At 36.5% G+C, this 16657-nt stretch overlaps 2 protein-coding genes across 2 annotated transcripts; both read left to right on the top strand.

The window, feature by feature from the left end:
• The first annotated feature begins 710 nt into the window (after positions 1-710).
• Positions 711-1652, top strand: LOC128047360 (olfactory receptor 6C2-like). Its single transcript, XM_052639514.1, has one exon. It carries the CDS (start codon positions 714-716, stop codon positions 1650-1652), a length of 939 nt encoding a protein of 312 aa, XP_052495474.1. The 5' UTR covers positions 711-713.
• Positions 1653-12958: 11306 nt separating this feature from the next.
• Positions 12959-13897, top strand: LOC128047764 (olfactory receptor 6C2-like). The gene has a single exon (XM_052640131.1). It carries the CDS (start codon positions 12959-12961, stop codon positions 13895-13897), a length of 939 nt encoding a protein of 312 aa, XP_052496091.1.
• The last annotated feature ends 2760 nt before the right edge of the window (positions 13898-16657 follow it).

Below are 16657 nucleotides of genomic sequence, written 5' to 3'. Positions count from 1 at the left end.
AATGTTTGGTAGGAATCTACAATTAAGCCATCTGAGGCTGCAGTTCTCTTTGTAGAATAATTTGAATATGTATTTGGTTACTTTGGGCTTCTCTAGTGACTCAGATGTTAAAGAATCTGCCTGCAAAGCAGAAGATCTGGGTTCTATCCCTGGATTGGGAATACCCCCTGGAGAAGAGAACGGCTACTCACTCCAGTATTCTTACCTGGAGACTTTCATGAACAGAGAAGGCTGGTGGGTTACAGTCCATGGGATTGCAAAGAGTTGACACGATTGTGTGACTAACACTTTTACTTTCCACTTGTTTACTTTAATGTTAAAAATAGAACTATATAGGTTAGGTATTTAATCTTGCATTAAATTTAGTAGATTGTATTTTTCATAGAATTCATTCATTCATTCAAGTTGCTGAATCCATTTAGCAGATTTTCTTCAAAACATGACATTTTTATCTTTTCAATAGCTGTATAGTTTATAATGATGCTATACCTCACATTTCTGATAAATTCTGTCTTTTTTTCTTTCAAGATCAGTCTCAATGACAATTTTATCAATGTTATTACCTCTCCAAGAATCAGCTTTTGATTATATTCATTTGTCTCTTGTTTCTGTTTTCCATTCCATTGGTTTTTTTTAATTATTTTTTTAAATCTATTTGGATACCTTCTCTTTGACTTTTTACATGTAGATTACCTAAAACATCAAAAGTGGTAATGAGAAATCGCACAGTCATAACAACATTCATCTTGTTGGGATTTACAGAGGACCCACAGCTGCAAGTTCTGATTTTTGTCTTCTTGTTTCTTACTTACGTGCTGAGCATTACTGGAAATCTGACTATTATCATTCTAACATCCCTAGATTCTCATCTTAAAACACCTATGTATTTTTTTCTCAGAAACTTCTCCTTCTTAGAAATCTCATTCACAACGGTCTGTATTCCTAGATTCCTGTATAGCATATCAAGTGGGGACAATACCATTACTTATAACGCCTGTGCTAGTCAAATATTTTTCATTGGACTTTTTGGGGCCACAGAGTTTTTTCTCCTGGCAGCCATGTCCTATGACCGATACGTGGCCATCTGTAAACCCCTTCATTACATGACCATCATGAATGGCAGAGTCTGCACCATCCTTGTGCTCTGCTGCTGGATCTCTGGGCTGATGATCATCATCACACCACTCAGTATGGGCCTCCAGCTAGAATTCTGTGACTCCAATGCCATTGATCATTTTGGCTGTGATGCAGCTCCTCTTTTTAAGATCTCATGCTCAGATACATGGTTCATTGAACAGATGGTTATAATTTGTGCAGTGGTGACATTCATCATTACATTGATAGGGGTTGTTCTTTCTTACGTGTATATCATCAGGACAATTCTAAGATTTCCCTCTGCATCACAGAGAAGAAAAGCTTTTTCCACTTGTTCTTCTCACATGATTGTTGTTTCCATTACCTATGGCAGCTGTATTTTTATCTACATCAAGCCTTCAGCCAAAGAAGAAGTGGACATTAACAAAGGGGTGTCTGTGCTCACTACATCTGTTGCCCCGCTGTTGAACCCTTTTATTTACACTTTGAGGAACAAACAGGTGAAACAAGCTGTCAATGACATAATCAAAAAAACTGCACTTTTCTTACACAATTAAGAGGATACTGGATTTAAACCATCAGATAAAAATAGTGTATTGCTTGCTTAAACATTTTTCTCTGGAAATCCTAATTGTGAAACTACTTAGAACAAATCATTTATCCCTCTCTTTAATCTCAATCAAAATGATTTGTCCTCAAAAGAACATGAGAATTTCTTTCTCAGAAGCAAAATCTTCCTTCATTTCTCACTGTTTTTCTAACATTATTCAAAAAAAGAATTGCATGCCATGTTAAATATAGTATCTATGATTCCTGGGAAATTTTCAGAACAATAGTTTTGCTGGACTTCTTTAATTTGCATATGTATCATTAATATACTCTGGAGAAGGAAATGGCAACCCACTCCAATATTCTTGCCAGAAACATTCCATGAACATAGGAGCCTGCTGGGCTCTGCGGTCCATAAGATCAGAAAGAGGCAGACGCAAGTGAGGAATTTTCACAATCACACTCAATAAATATACTGAAAGAAACATGTGACATATAGAAAGAAATATCTCGTCTTTGTTTAAAGTACTAACAAGACAAACATTAAAATAAAAGAACTCAAAATAGGCTTGTCAACTAAATCATATTGTAAACCAAACATGAAAATAAATATCAAGCATCTGAAAACAAAAATGATCCAAAAAAGATACAAGAGAGTTTGCTTCAAGAAACAGGTGAAAATGTTAGACCACATCTGCATAACAATAGCATGTTAGCACTCATACACACATGCACACATAAAAACAAAAAGAATAAAACAAAAATTAGTACTTTTGCTTCCATCTCTGTCAGAAAAGGAGTTTGAAACCATATTTCCTTTCTTAAATAATCATGAAACTGAATCGAGTATATGAGAAAATTTTTGGCAAGCAGCTCAAATTTCCCTTTAGAAAAGGGAAATTAAGTAAATGAAGTCCACAATTAGCACTAGTTCAGTCCACACTATGAGACAGAGACTAAGCTCAACATGACTGTCTCTCTGAGTTTAGTTGGCAAAGATCAGATCAGTTGAAATGGTTAAAAAAAATATCAATATTAAAAAAAAAAAAAGAAATGGTCAGTATCCTCCAGTCAGGGCTGCATTGAACTGGAATCTGGACACGAGTTCCCTTTGTGTCCTTGGCTGAGAAACTGACTAAATACATGTAGGGAAAGTGTAATCCATGTTCACCAGTGATAATGCTGAGCGTTCGACAGAGATAGTAGAGGCCAAGCAGTCATTGGGCTTGGAGTTCTGGCCCAGCCAAAGTAAACAGCCCTTGTAAATAAATATCTCCTCAATGATAGGATTCCAGTTGAACACTGGGAAAGCTGCTTAGGAGTAAGGTCCACATTCTGGAGCAAGAGACAGAATCTTAAGTCCTGAGAGTAGACTCTATCCGCACTGGTTCTTATTAAAAAAGATCGTATATTCTCACTATTTGCATAATATCTACAGCTACTTTTAATGGCAGAGTTGAGTATTTAACAGACTCCTTCAGGGCCCAAAAAGGTGAAAATGTTTACTATCTGACCTTTTGCAGAAAATGCTTGTCCACTTATGGTGTAGAATTCACTTTGCCATTTTTGTATTATTTGGGAAGAAATAATGAGAGGCAGTTTGCTCAGCAGCTGTTTTTCTCTTCATCTTCCCAGATGTCTTCCAGGAGTAACTCTTAAACTTGACTAGCTAAAAGAATCCAACTAGTCCATCCCCCTATATCTTCCCTTTGGCCAGTGAATTCACTTCAAAATAGACTTTGAAAAGACGAGAATTTGGGAATTCTGAGAATTTGAGAATTTGTCTATTTTGTTTACCTGGAGCTCCTATGTGTGCATGCTTAGTTGCTCAGTCACGTCTGCCTTTCATGTGACCCTGCCAGGCTCCTCTGTCCATGGGATTCTCCAAGCAAGAATACTGGAATGGGCAGCCATTCCCTTCTTCAGAGGATCTTGAGACTGAACTCAGATCTTCTGCATTGCAAGTGGATTCTTTACTGTCTTAGCTACCAGGGAAGCCCAGAGCTCACACTAACTAAAGTTAGAACCATTTCAGTGTTTTATAACAAATGGGAAACTCAATTGCTTTGCCACTTAATAGAAAATTTTTTTCAGCACAAAAATTCCTATAAATCTTTAATTTCATCCCAATCTTCCCTGGAAAAAAAAATAGACTTATTTGCAACTCCCAAATGTGTATATGTGTAATTCATACTCAAGCCACAGGAGTGTTCGCCCTATGGCTACTGAATTCTAGGTAAGGCCACCTGTATGAAATGCCCATCATTTGGCTAAATTCTTTCATGTGCCATAAATATAAGACATTGTCCCTGAAGTTGGACAGTGTCTCTCAAGTGCTATTTGGCTGAGTCATCACAAGTTGCAGTCTGCCCTGCATTCACATAAAAGCAGCCTTTCATTTTTGGACAAAGCCACCATTACCTGAAGAGACATAGGGTACAGAATATAGAATAAGTTCTCAATAAGTGTTGACAGAATAAATTAATGTGTGTTTTAGAAATTGTAAAAAAAAAGAAAAGTGATAGTGTTGTAGTGTACAAAAGAAGAAAAAGAATTCAGTGAGGTTTGGGCCAGTTTATTTGGAATTGTGTCTACGTACACACCCCTAGTTTTTTTTTCTTAAGGTCTCTCTCACCCTCTCAGCGGTGGAGAGGGTTGTCGTTGCTGCAGTGGAGTTGGCTTTTCATTTGTTATTTTCTGATTCCTATAATTGTTATTGGAGGAAATTCTTCCCAGGACCCTCTACAGATGTCCTCTTAGACTAAGGCAAACAAAATTGTGAACTGAACTGTCTACTGATCATCTATTTTTCTGTAGTTGAAAGAACTCTTTCTGGTACAAAGAAAAATGCTGAGATATTTTCTAAAACAATCTAAGAAGGTTATCCACCAAATCACATTCATTTTAATAATTTATTTTCCCACATTGAGACTACAAATATTTTTAACACATCTGGTAAAAACTATATATCAAAGTCATACAAGTGTAAAAATGTTTCTACCTAAAACTAAGAATGTCATGTATATAAGTGGTTATATGCAAAAATATTTATATAGAAACTTTAGAGCAATATTTTTTATCATAAATAGAAGAAATATAAATAAGATTCTAAACTTACTAATTATTAAATGGTACTAATTATTAAAGAAAGATTAAAGTTATATAAATTTAGTCATTAAAAATATTAGAAATCTCTGTATGTTGATAATTAAAGATGGATCCATGGAATTATCTAGGCCAGAATACTGGAGTGGGCAGTTCCAAATATTGGGAACAAAGTAAATTTGTATATTAAGAAGCTCAATGAACTCATAGAAGTGATATTTGAAGAAAATGACACATAGATATATTAGAATCAAATCATAGAGAAAGCATTATTAAATGTGCTTATAAAGCAAACTAAATATAAGTTATATGAACATGAATAAATATAAAATATATGTAACCATATTCAAAAATATGTATTGAAAATGTTAATGAAATAGAATACCATAAATAAGTAAAGAAATACAATGGGCCATGATAAACAACCTAAATGTCCATCAAAAATGAGTGGATAAAGAAGATGTGGTACATATATACAATGAAATATTACTCAGCCATAAAAAGAACTAAATAATGCCATTTTCAGCAACATGGATGCAACTAGAAATTAATATACCAAGTGAAGTAACTCAGAGAAAGACAAACACCATTTGATATTACTTATATGTGGAACCTAAACTATGTCACAAATGAACTTATCTACAAAACAGAAACAGATTCACAGGCATGGAGAACAGACCAGTAGCTGCCAAAAGACGATACAGTGGAGGACACATGGAGTGGTAATTTGAGGTTTGCAGGTGGAAACTAGTATATGTAGAATGGATAAACAACAAGGTCCTACAGTATATTGCAGGAAATATACTCAGTTTCCTGTGATAAACTGTAACAGACAGTCTTTTGGACTCTGTGGGAGAGGGAGAGGGTGGGATGATTTGGGAGAATGGCATTGAAACATGTATAATATCATATAAGAAACGAATCGCCAGTCTAGGTTCAATGCAGGATACAGGATGCTTGGGACTGGGGCACTGGGATGACCCATAGAGATGGTATGGGGAGGGAGGTGGGAGGGGGGCTCAGGATTGGGAACACGTGTACACCTGTGGCGGATTCATGTTGATGTATGGCAAAACCAATACAGCATTGTAAGTAAAATAAAGTAAAATTTAAAAAAAAATTTTAAAGAATGTAAAAAGAATGTATGTGCATGTATAACTGAATTTCTGTAAGGCAGAAATTAACACAATATTGTAAATCAACTCCCATGGGGATGACCCAGAGGGATGTTGTGGGGAGGGAGGTGGGAGGGGGGTTCATGTTTGGGATCGCATGTACACCCGTGGTGGATTCATGTCAATGTATGGCAAAACCAATACAGTATTGCAAAGTAAAATAAAGTAAAAATAAAAATTAAAAAAATAAAATAAAACAAAAGGTCCCATGAAATGTAAAAACAAAAGAATTATAAAGATCTGGGAAGTAATTTTAAAACTATCAACAATAAGTTATCACATTTCCTTTTCTTTTGATAACAGATTTTTTTCTCTATTATTACCAGAATACTTGAAAGTGAAAGTGTTAGTCACTCAGTCATGTCTGACTCTTAGTGACCCCATGGACTGTAGCCCGCCAGGCTCCTCTGTCCATCGAATTTTCCAAGAAAGAGGGATGCTACTGGGAGGGAGGAGGGAGGGGGGTTCAGTATGGGGAACCCGTGTATACCTATGGTGGATTCATGTTGATGTATGACAAAACCAATACAATATTGTAAAGTAATTAACCTCCAATTAAAATAAATAAATTTATATTTAAAAAAAAGAAAGTGGAGTGTGTTGCCATTCTCTACTTATACTGATGCTAACCACCAATCACATTTTTACAGGATTAACAAATTGAAAAAATTGTCTTTATCATCTTATAAATTCCTGGCATAATATTGAAATAAAATAACAGAAGGCTGCCTTTTGTCTTGTAATCTGATACTAATCATGGCATGAACCTGGACTCTTCCAATGTTAATGTGATTTACAGGTACCTCTCTGAGGACATTTTCCCCAGGTCTGTGTTTCCTGCTCAGTCCCCAGAATCTATTACACAAGAGATTCATTAGTAATGTTTAAGACAGGACCACCAAGAATATGTTTCTTTGTTTCACTTAATTAAAGATTAGGTCAATTTTTTTAAAGGGGAAATTCTGCCAGTTTAGAAATATGTCCTCTGCCAGAAATAACAGAATATCAACTTTCCCAACAACAGAAGGAGATCCCTACTTAGCCATTTAAACAATTGTTAGTTTTGCAGTTCCAGAGTAGACTTCCAGGGCTCATTGGGAGGTAGGTTTTCTATTGAGAAAATCATCTTGTGTGGATGGAGGATGACAGTGATAACACTCCAACTTCAGAGCCCTCTGTGAGTAGGAGTCTGTGCTCCTAAGAATGGTCAGAGACCACCTACATCTCTCCCCACCTCTCTCCCCACCATAAGATCTTCCTGGATAACTTTTTTCACCATTTGCAACTTTCGGATTCAGTGGACATCTGAGGTTATGACTATCAGAGAACTATTTTTTTAATCATTTTCTTTCCCTTTTCTGAACACTAGAACAATAGTTTCCTCCGAGGAAAGTATTTCTACAAAAATAACCGATATGATTTGTCATTTTAATATTTTATGAAAGGTTTCAACTACCCTTATGAAGTGTGGCTTCTCAATATGAGTAGTAATTACAGGAGACTCATTGATTAGCTGTTTTTACGTATCGATATGATGAATTTCATCTAAATGAAGGGGAATTTTAGAAGGACACTCACTCTCATTTTAAACAAAAACTGTATATAAATTATGTGAACTGTATCCCCACTGAGTGATTTATATGCTTATGTTTCATCAGTTGGTGACCAAATTCTCTAATAGTCTTAGACATATTAATGGGAACCCAGTTTTTTAATATCTGTATCAATATCAGCGTCAATTAATTTCATGAGAGTATTTTTAAAAAGGCTGACTATGAGTAGCAGAAGAAAATAGTGGTATTTTTGCACGAAAAAATTAGTCTCTGTCCTCAGTACACACGGGCTGACTGTGGTGGTTGGTAGGGAGTCAGATAACCTGGAGTTGTGCTGACAGGACTGAGGGGAGGTACCTGGGCTGCAGAGACAGTTCATTCCTGTCCCACCACCAGAAATGCTCTGGTGGCCCCTTTATGACCTTTAACCTGGTGTTGAGGCGAGGAGGTTAACTTTTAGGCAAAACATGCCCAGTACTTCCTTGTAATGGAAGCCTAGTTTAGGCTGAACTGTGGGACTAGGCAAGAGTGGGAGCTTATATCCAACTTTCTTAGTGATTAGGAAAGAACTTTTTAAAACAACCAGGTGAAACTCCAAGTAACCATTTAATTGAAGCTTCTAAGGCAGATGTTATCTTTTGATTTAGCAACATAGGAAGGTGACAAGGTATCCTGACAATGACTGAAGGATAGGAAATATTTGACTTAGCTGCGATGTAAGTTATCAGAGAGAAGGCCAAATATATAGTACTTTCTGGTCAATAACTTTTTCATTTAGTCCAGGACTAAATATGACAGAAGGCTTTTATTATGCTGCCAAGTAGCAAAGAATGATTTTTATATTTGACAACCTCATTTTTAAAATGAGAATGGACAACTGTGATTATATATGGTGTGTATTAAGTATGTGTATTTTTAGATCATTTATAACTCAAGCTAAAATACAAAAGAATCTAATCAACTCTTTGTTAGAAAAAAATTGGGGAACCTCAAGTGGAATTACATACTTAAAGAATGTATCATAAAAGAGAATGGAAATTTCACTATATGAAAAAACAGACTTCTTGGTCTGAGTCAGAAGAGTACATAAAAATTTATGAATTTTACAATAACATATTTATTGAGCTTTCAATAAATGTTGAATGGGGTTAACTGCTGTGAAATCTCGAGGAACAAGACAGAGCCTAGTCTCAATAAAATTACATTCACATGTTTAGTTGTAACAGAGAAGTATAGGGGGCTAGAGGGGAAAAAGAGAAGCAGAGAATTTACACAACGAAGTTTCAAGAAATGTTTTTGTAGGAAGTACACTAGCCAAAACTTGCTAAACTTGCAGGTATCAGTATCAGTTTAGTGAAGGGAAAAGAAGGGTTGGAAAGCTGGTAATGAACAGAGCTGTATCAGGAAACAGACTTCACTTAAACTTGTAGAGAGATGTCATTTTGGTTTGTGGAAAGCAAAGGTCGTTCTTTGGTGGAAGCACTCTGAAGAGTTGCTTCATAGGTAACATTCCTTTCTAAACACGAACATCCTCATCACAGGAGTGTGTTATCAATGGGTCAAAAACTGCAAGCACTTCAAGTCCTATTAGTCAATATTATAATTTTGCCTTATAAGGTATAGACAAAATCCATGCAATTCACACATTTATGATTAACATTAAGCCATAATTTAACTATAAAATTAATTTCAATGAATATCCTATATATTCACAGATGGCATAAAATGAACATCACCACAAAAATATTGCTGAAGAAGCACAAAGGATTGGTAGCTATTTTACCAGGCAAATGATGCATGTGAAGAGCTGCCCCCAACATACTGCCAGAATGATAAAAAGTGCTCTGCAACTGCTGTTCGCTTTTCAGTTTTCTTTTTTATTTCTATTTGGTAAATTTTTTAATTATGAAAACTTTTGTACTTAAAGAAGTGTTGACAAAATAGTGGAGCCAGTTCCCAGATATCCTTCACCTAGCTCTCCCTATTGGAAGCATCCTGCATAATCACAGTATAATTATTATCACTAAAGAATGTATACTGTATGCAAATACTAAGAACTGAAATACAGATTTCACGGTGGGTCTCGGTCATGGCAAGGCCAGGCAGGCAGTGAGGGTGCCTCCTCCATCGCTGTCTTGAGTCTGCATGCACGCTCTGCGTCCCACTGTCTGCTCCCAAGAGTTCCCAGTGCCCATGGACTCAGCCTGAATGGAGCACCAGATGACCCAGCTTTGGCAGGCAAGTCCACAGAAGCACAGAGATGAGAGAGTCTCAGAAGAGACAAAGATTCTCGAAAAAGATAATTAAGTAAAATTAAAATAAATTCATTAGATTAAGTACAGATTTTACTCGGATTTTCCCAGTTTTTCCTCTGATGTCATTTCTCTGTTGCAGGATCCAATTCAAGGTAAATAATTGAAAAGGAATTCTCATTTATCCTTGGTCTCCAACTTGTGTCTCATCCTGTATCCCCTCGTCCTTCGTGACCATGATAATACAAACAAATGAGGTTAAATTACTCAGGATGGGTTTGTTCAGTTGCTTATAATAATTTCTTAACCTCATACAGCAGCAGGTAACTTATTTATGTTCAGTTCAGTCACTCAGTCATGTTCAACTCTATGCGACCCCAGCTCGCCAGGCCTCCCTGTGTGTCATAAACACCCAGAGTTCACCCCAATCCATGTCCATTGAGTCAGTGATGCCATCCAACCATCTTATCCTCTGTCGTCCCCTTCTCCTGCCGTCAATCTTTCCCAGTGTCAGGGTCTTTTCAAATGAGTCAGCTCTTCGCATCAGGTGGCCAAAGTATTGGAGTTTCAGCTTCAACATCAGTCCTTCCAATGAATACCCAGACTTGATCTCCTTTAGGATGGACTGGTTGGACCTCCTTGCAGTCCAAGGGATTCTCAAGAGTCTTCTCCAACACCACAGCTCAAAAGCATCAATTCTTCAGCGTCCAGCTTTCTTTATAGGCCAACTCTCACATCCATAAATGACTACTGGAAAAGCCATAGCCTTAACCAGATGACCTTTGTTGGCAGAGTAATATCTCTGCTTTTTAATATGCTGTCTAGGTTGGTCATAACTTTCCTTCCAAGGAGTAAGCATCTTGTAATTTCATGGCTGCAATCACCATCTGCAGTGATTTTGGAGCCCCAACAAATAAAGTCAGCCACTGTTTCCACTGTTTCCCCATCTATTTCCCATGAAGTGATAGGACCAAATGCCATGATCTTCACTTTCTGAATGTTGAGCTATAAGCCAACTTTTTCACTCTCCTCTTTCACTCTTATCAAGAGGCTCTTTAAAGTTCTTCACTTTCTGGCATAATGGTGGTGTCATCTTCATAACTGAGGTTATTGACACTTCTCCTGGCAATCTGGATTCCAGCATGTGCTTCATCCAGCCCAGCGTCTCTCATGATGTACTCTGCATAGAAGTTAAATAAGCAGGGTGACAATATACAGCCTTGACGTACTCCTTTTCCTATTTGGAACCAGTCTGTTGTCCCATGTCCAGTTCTAACTGTTGCTTCCTGACCTGCATATAGGTTTCTCAAGAGACAGGTCAGGTGGTCTGGTATTCCCATCTCTTTCAGAATTTTCCACAGTTTATTGTGATCCACACAGTCAAAGGCTTTGACATAGTCAATAAAGCAGAAATAGATGTTTTTTTCTGGAACTCTCTTGCTTTTTCCATGATCCAGCGGATGTTGGCAATTTGATCTCTGGTTCCTCTACCTTTTCTAAAACCAGCTTGAACATCTGGAAGTTCATGGTTCATGTATTGCTGAAGCCTAGCTTGGAGAATTTTGAGCATTACTTTATTAGCATGCGAGATGAGTGCAGTTGTGTGGTAGTTTGAGCATTCTTTGGCATTGCCTTTCTTTGGGATTGGAATGAAAACTGACCTTTTCCAGTCCTGTGGCTACTGTTGAGTTTTCCAAATTTGCTGACATATTGAGTGCAGCACTTTCACAGCATCATCTTTTAGGATTTGAAATAGCTCAACTGGAAATCCATCACCTCCACTAGCTTTGTTCAGATGCTTCCTAAGGCCCACTTGACTTCACATTCCAGGATGTCTGGCTCTAGGTGAGTGTGAGTGATATCACCATCGTGATTATCTGGGTCATGAAGATCTTTTTTTTATATTCTTGCCACCTCTTAATATCTTCTGCTTCTGTTAGGTCCATGCCATTTCTGTCCTTTATTGAGCCCATCTTTGCATGAAATGTTCCCTTGGTATCTCTAATTTTCTTGAAGAGATCTCTAGTCTTTCCCATTCTATTATTTTCCTCTGTTTCTTTGCACTGATCCCTGAGGAAGGCTTTTTTTAATCTCTCCTTGCTATTCTTTGGAACTCTGTATTCAAATAGGTATATATTTCCTTTTCTCCTTTGCTTTTCACTTCTCTTCTTATCACAGCTATTTGTAAGGCCTCCTCAGACTGCCATTTTCCTTTTTTGCATTTCTTTTTTTGGGGGATGATCTTGATTTCTGTCTCCTGTACAATGTCATGAACCTCCGTCCATAGTTCATCAGGCACTCTGTCTATCAGATCTAGTTCCTTAAATCTGTTTCTCACTTCCACTGTATAGTCATAAGGGATTTGATTTAAGTCATACCTGCATGGTCTAGTGGTTTTCCCCACTTTCTTCAATTTAAATCTGAATATGGCAATAAGGAGTTCGTGATCTAAGCTGCAGTCAACTCCCAGTCTTGTTTTTTCTGACTGTATATGTATATGACTACTTGTTTATGTAGTACTCATTAAATGCTAATTCTACCAGAGTTAAAATGAAGGGGAAATTGGGTATTGATATAGAAACTTCAAGATAAATAGCAAAATGGAAAAGTATCAGTGTTATTTGGATGACGCATCTGATACCAAAATATATATAATGAAATAACTTTTTTGGTCATTGCAGTAACAGAAAACATTCAAATACTGAACACATGGCATATAGACTCCGTATAAAATGTCAAACTCAGCCATTTATTTGCTTTTAACAGGAACCAAAATTTTAAGCAGCTTGTGAGTTCATTCAAACTTGAGAGTAGTAAAGAATTAATAAGAGAAAAATAACACTGTAATAAACAAAAAATCATGTCACACAGATGATCCTTTCTATTTCTATAGCTAAATACATTTCAGACAGTAGAAGAGAAGGTTTAGGTGAATTGAGAAATAGAGATTCGAGAGCATGCAAGGAGATCTAAACATATGGACAGGAGAACAAACATTTCAGAAAACCATGATATTGAAGATACTTATAAACATAACACACATTAAAAGACTTGATAATCCCAGAGTTATGATCGGTCATTGTCAAGTAAAAGAATAAAATGAATATCCATTGCATTGATTGGATTTTCTTTTCTACCCAATGTCCATGGCTTCTTAATTTCATACAAGTTTTCTCAGTCCAATGTCACTTGACTTTGTGAGGAGTTTGAGAAGAAGTACAAGTCAGCAATGAGAAACCATACATCATTACCTACATTCATACTCCAGGGACTGACAGATGACCCTCCAATGCAGGTTCTGATTTTTATATTTCTGCTTGTGTCCTACTTATTGAGTGTCACTGGGAATCTGACCATCATTATACTCACTATAGTAGACTCTCGCCTTAAAACTCCCATGTACTTTTTCCTCAAACACTTCTCCTTTTTAGAAACCTTATTCACCACAGTCTGCATTCCCAGATTCTTATACAGCTTATCAACTGGGGACAAAACTATTTCCTATAATGCCTGCATCAGTCAACTATTTTTTATCTTCCTTTTTGCAGCAACAGAATTTTCTCTCCTGGCCATCATGTCCTATGACCACTATGTGGCCATCTGTAAACCTTTACATTATGCAACCATCATGAACAGTAGAATCTGTGGAAGACTTGTTATTTGCTGTTGGATAGCAGGTGGGCTGGTTATATTTCCACCACTTTGCCTGGGCTTAAATCTGGAATTCTGTGACTATCATGTCATTGATCATTTTCTCTGTGATGCCTCTCCTGTGCTGAAGATCTCTTGTTCAGACACATGGTTCATAGAACAGATGGTTGTTGCCCTTGCTGTGCTGACTGATATTGGGACATTTCTGTGTGTAGTTCTGTCATATATATACATCATCAAGACCATCATAAATTTCCCTTTCACCCAGCAAAAGATGAAGGCCTTTTCTACCTGCTCTTCTCACCTGATTGTGGTTTCTATTACCTATGGCAGTTGTATCTTTATCTATGTCAAACCTTCAGCAAAAGATGAAGTGGCAATTAATAAGGGTGTGTTAGTGCTTACTACTTCAGTTGCCCCCATGTTAAACCCACTTATATATAGCCTGAGGAACAAGCAAGTAAAACAAGCTTTTACTGACTTAATCAAAAGAATTTCATTGATTTCAAAGAAGTAAAAGAATGTTGAAATTAAGCATAAAATATGAATTTAAAAAGAGCATTTGTCCTTAATGTCATACTCTCATTACTTAACTAATGTACCCTGGTCTATTGTCTGTTTATATTAACTTTCTTATACCACTGTTATTATTTAATCTCTGATCCAAAACCATCCTTTCAATGCCTGTTGAAATAAGCAAGTTGCACCATTTCAACTCCTGTTGACAATAAACTTTCTGCAAGATGACATCTCATATCAAAAAAATATGAAATTAGATTTCTAGGAGAAGGGATTTACCTAAACTCTAATCTGGCTATGAGCAATAAAATAACTATTAAATCTTGTGTGGGAAAAAAAATTGAATTTTTGAACTGATGGGAATATTAATGGAGTCATAGCATCCATTGTCTTGCTTTAAATGTAAACATCCAAAAAGTGTATATATATATATATATATATATATCATGTGAGAACAGGTAGAACAGGCCTTCCTCTTTTGCTGGGCAGAAGGGAACTTTATGATGGTCTTGATGATGTATATATATGACAGAACTACACACAGAAATGTCCCAATATCAGTCAGCACAGCAAGGGCAACAACCATCTGTTCTATGAACCATGTGTCTGAACAAGAGACCTTTAGCACAGGATTTCTTTATATGAATGTCATTAAGGATGACTAGGTCTTGTTGTCAGGTAGGGCCTCACTCACAACTTTAAAAGTTGAATGACTCCTTACTAAGATAAATGAAAGCTCTTCCAGATGATGTTTTATCTTCCAGCTAACAATTGTTCATATGGTAAGATCTTGAGGCTCCAAGGGAGAGAGTAGAAGCAGGCAAGGCCTCTGGAGTCCTTGGCACAATATCCCTTCTACATCACACACTCTATTAGTCAAGCAAGTCACAGGACCAACCAACATTCAAGGGAGAAATACAGAATCACTTGTGCATGGAAGGAGCTGGGACACACGTTGCAGAGGGTGTGGATACAGAGAAAGCAAGCCATCTTTGCTATCTAATTTCCACAGACACTATGCTTCCCCTAAATGTCATGAATTTCCCATCCATTTTGTCTCAAGTATTAATATTATGTGTTTAGTGTGCATATGAATCCCTGTGAAGACAAATATGATCAGTACTGTTTTTTAAAGAAATATTAGTTGAATAAATCCTATACAAAACATGAAGGACTAAACTTTCAGAGAGATAACTTCTATAAAAATTCTAACTTTGAATAAGAATCATATACAGAGAATAAGATGAGTATAACTTTGTGAAATCAAAAAAATTATTCATAACAGTGTTCCACATATCTTTTAATTTTAAAATCTTCTCACATTTTTCACTGAAAGCAATGCTAAGCATACAATGAGGGTAATAAACTTTTTCACATAAGATGTGTTTGCTAATTCTCAAACCATGTCTCCTACGTAAACTTTTGAGGAATGGCAAAATTGAAGTTTAATGACTCCCATTTCTTTTTTCTGTGTAGACAGTTGAAAGTTGTTTCTCTTGGGCCTTTCTGTATAATAATTATCTTTAGGTATTGCCATTCCATTATTTTGTTTTTTTAATTTTTCTTTTGTATGTCCATTTCTCATTCCCATTCCTCCACTGGCAACCATCTTTATTATTTTTAAAGTTTAATTTTTATTTACATGTGTTTTTCTACAAAATATGCTTGAATAGACCTAGCAAAGTTATGTATTGCTAGTAATTGCTGGAGAATACTATTTGCACCCAGTAGCATTCACCTCCACTGTATATTTCTATTCAACTATATAGCACAGCCTCTCCAGTATAATAGAAGTGTAACTTCAAAAAAACTCTTTAAAAGTATACATGTATAACTTTTTAATAGACATCACTTAAGACACTAATGCATAAAATAGTCTTCAGCAATAATGATAAATCATTTTTTTAACAATGACAACATAACTATAAAAATATATAGTGGGCTGTTTTAATTGAAAGAATACATTTGAATTAGTTCTGATGAGGTGGATGAAACTGGAGCCTGTTATACAGAGTGAAGTAAGCCAGAAAGAAAAACACCAATACAGTATAATAATACATATATATGGAATTTAGAAAGATGGTAATGATAACCCTGTATGCGAGACAGCAAAAGAGACACAGATGTATAGAACAGTGTTTTGGACTCTGTGGGAGAGGGAGAGGGTAGGATGATTTGGGAGAATGGCATTGAAACATGCATATTATCATGTGTGAAATGAATCGCCAGTCCAGGTTTGATGCATGATAAACGATGCTCAGGGCTGGTGCACTGGGATGACCCAGAGGGATGGGATGGGGACGGAGGTGGGAGAGGGGTTCAGGATGGGGAACACATGTACACCCGTAGTGGATTCATGTTAATGTATGGCAAAACCAATACAATATTGTAAACTAATTAGCCTCCAATTAAAATAAATAAATTTATATTAAAAATAAATAAACAAAATAAAATGATGGCTATTCTAAAAAAAAAAATGTAAAATGTATTATTTGGGCTTCCCAGGTAGCAAAGTGGTAAAGAATCTGCCTGCCAATTCAGGAGACACAAGAAATGCATGTTCAATCTCTGGATCTGGTAGATCCCCTGGAGTAGAAAATGGCAGCCTGTTCCAATATTCTTGCCAGAAAAATTCCATGGACAGAGGAGCCTGGCAGACTACAGTCCATGGGGTCACAAAGAATTAGACATGACTGAGTGCACACACACACAAACACACCCATGCACATACTCAAATACAAATGCATTATTTAGCAAT

This window comes from Budorcas taxicolor, chromosome 5, assembly GCF_023091745.1.
Source record: "Budorcas taxicolor isolate Tak-1 chromosome 5, Takin1.1, whole genome shotgun sequence".
In the NCBI taxonomy this organism is placed as follows: Eukaryota; Metazoa; Chordata; class Mammalia; order Artiodactyla; family Bovidae; genus Budorcas; species Budorcas taxicolor.
This window is presented reverse-complemented; position numbering and strand designations above follow the sequence as displayed.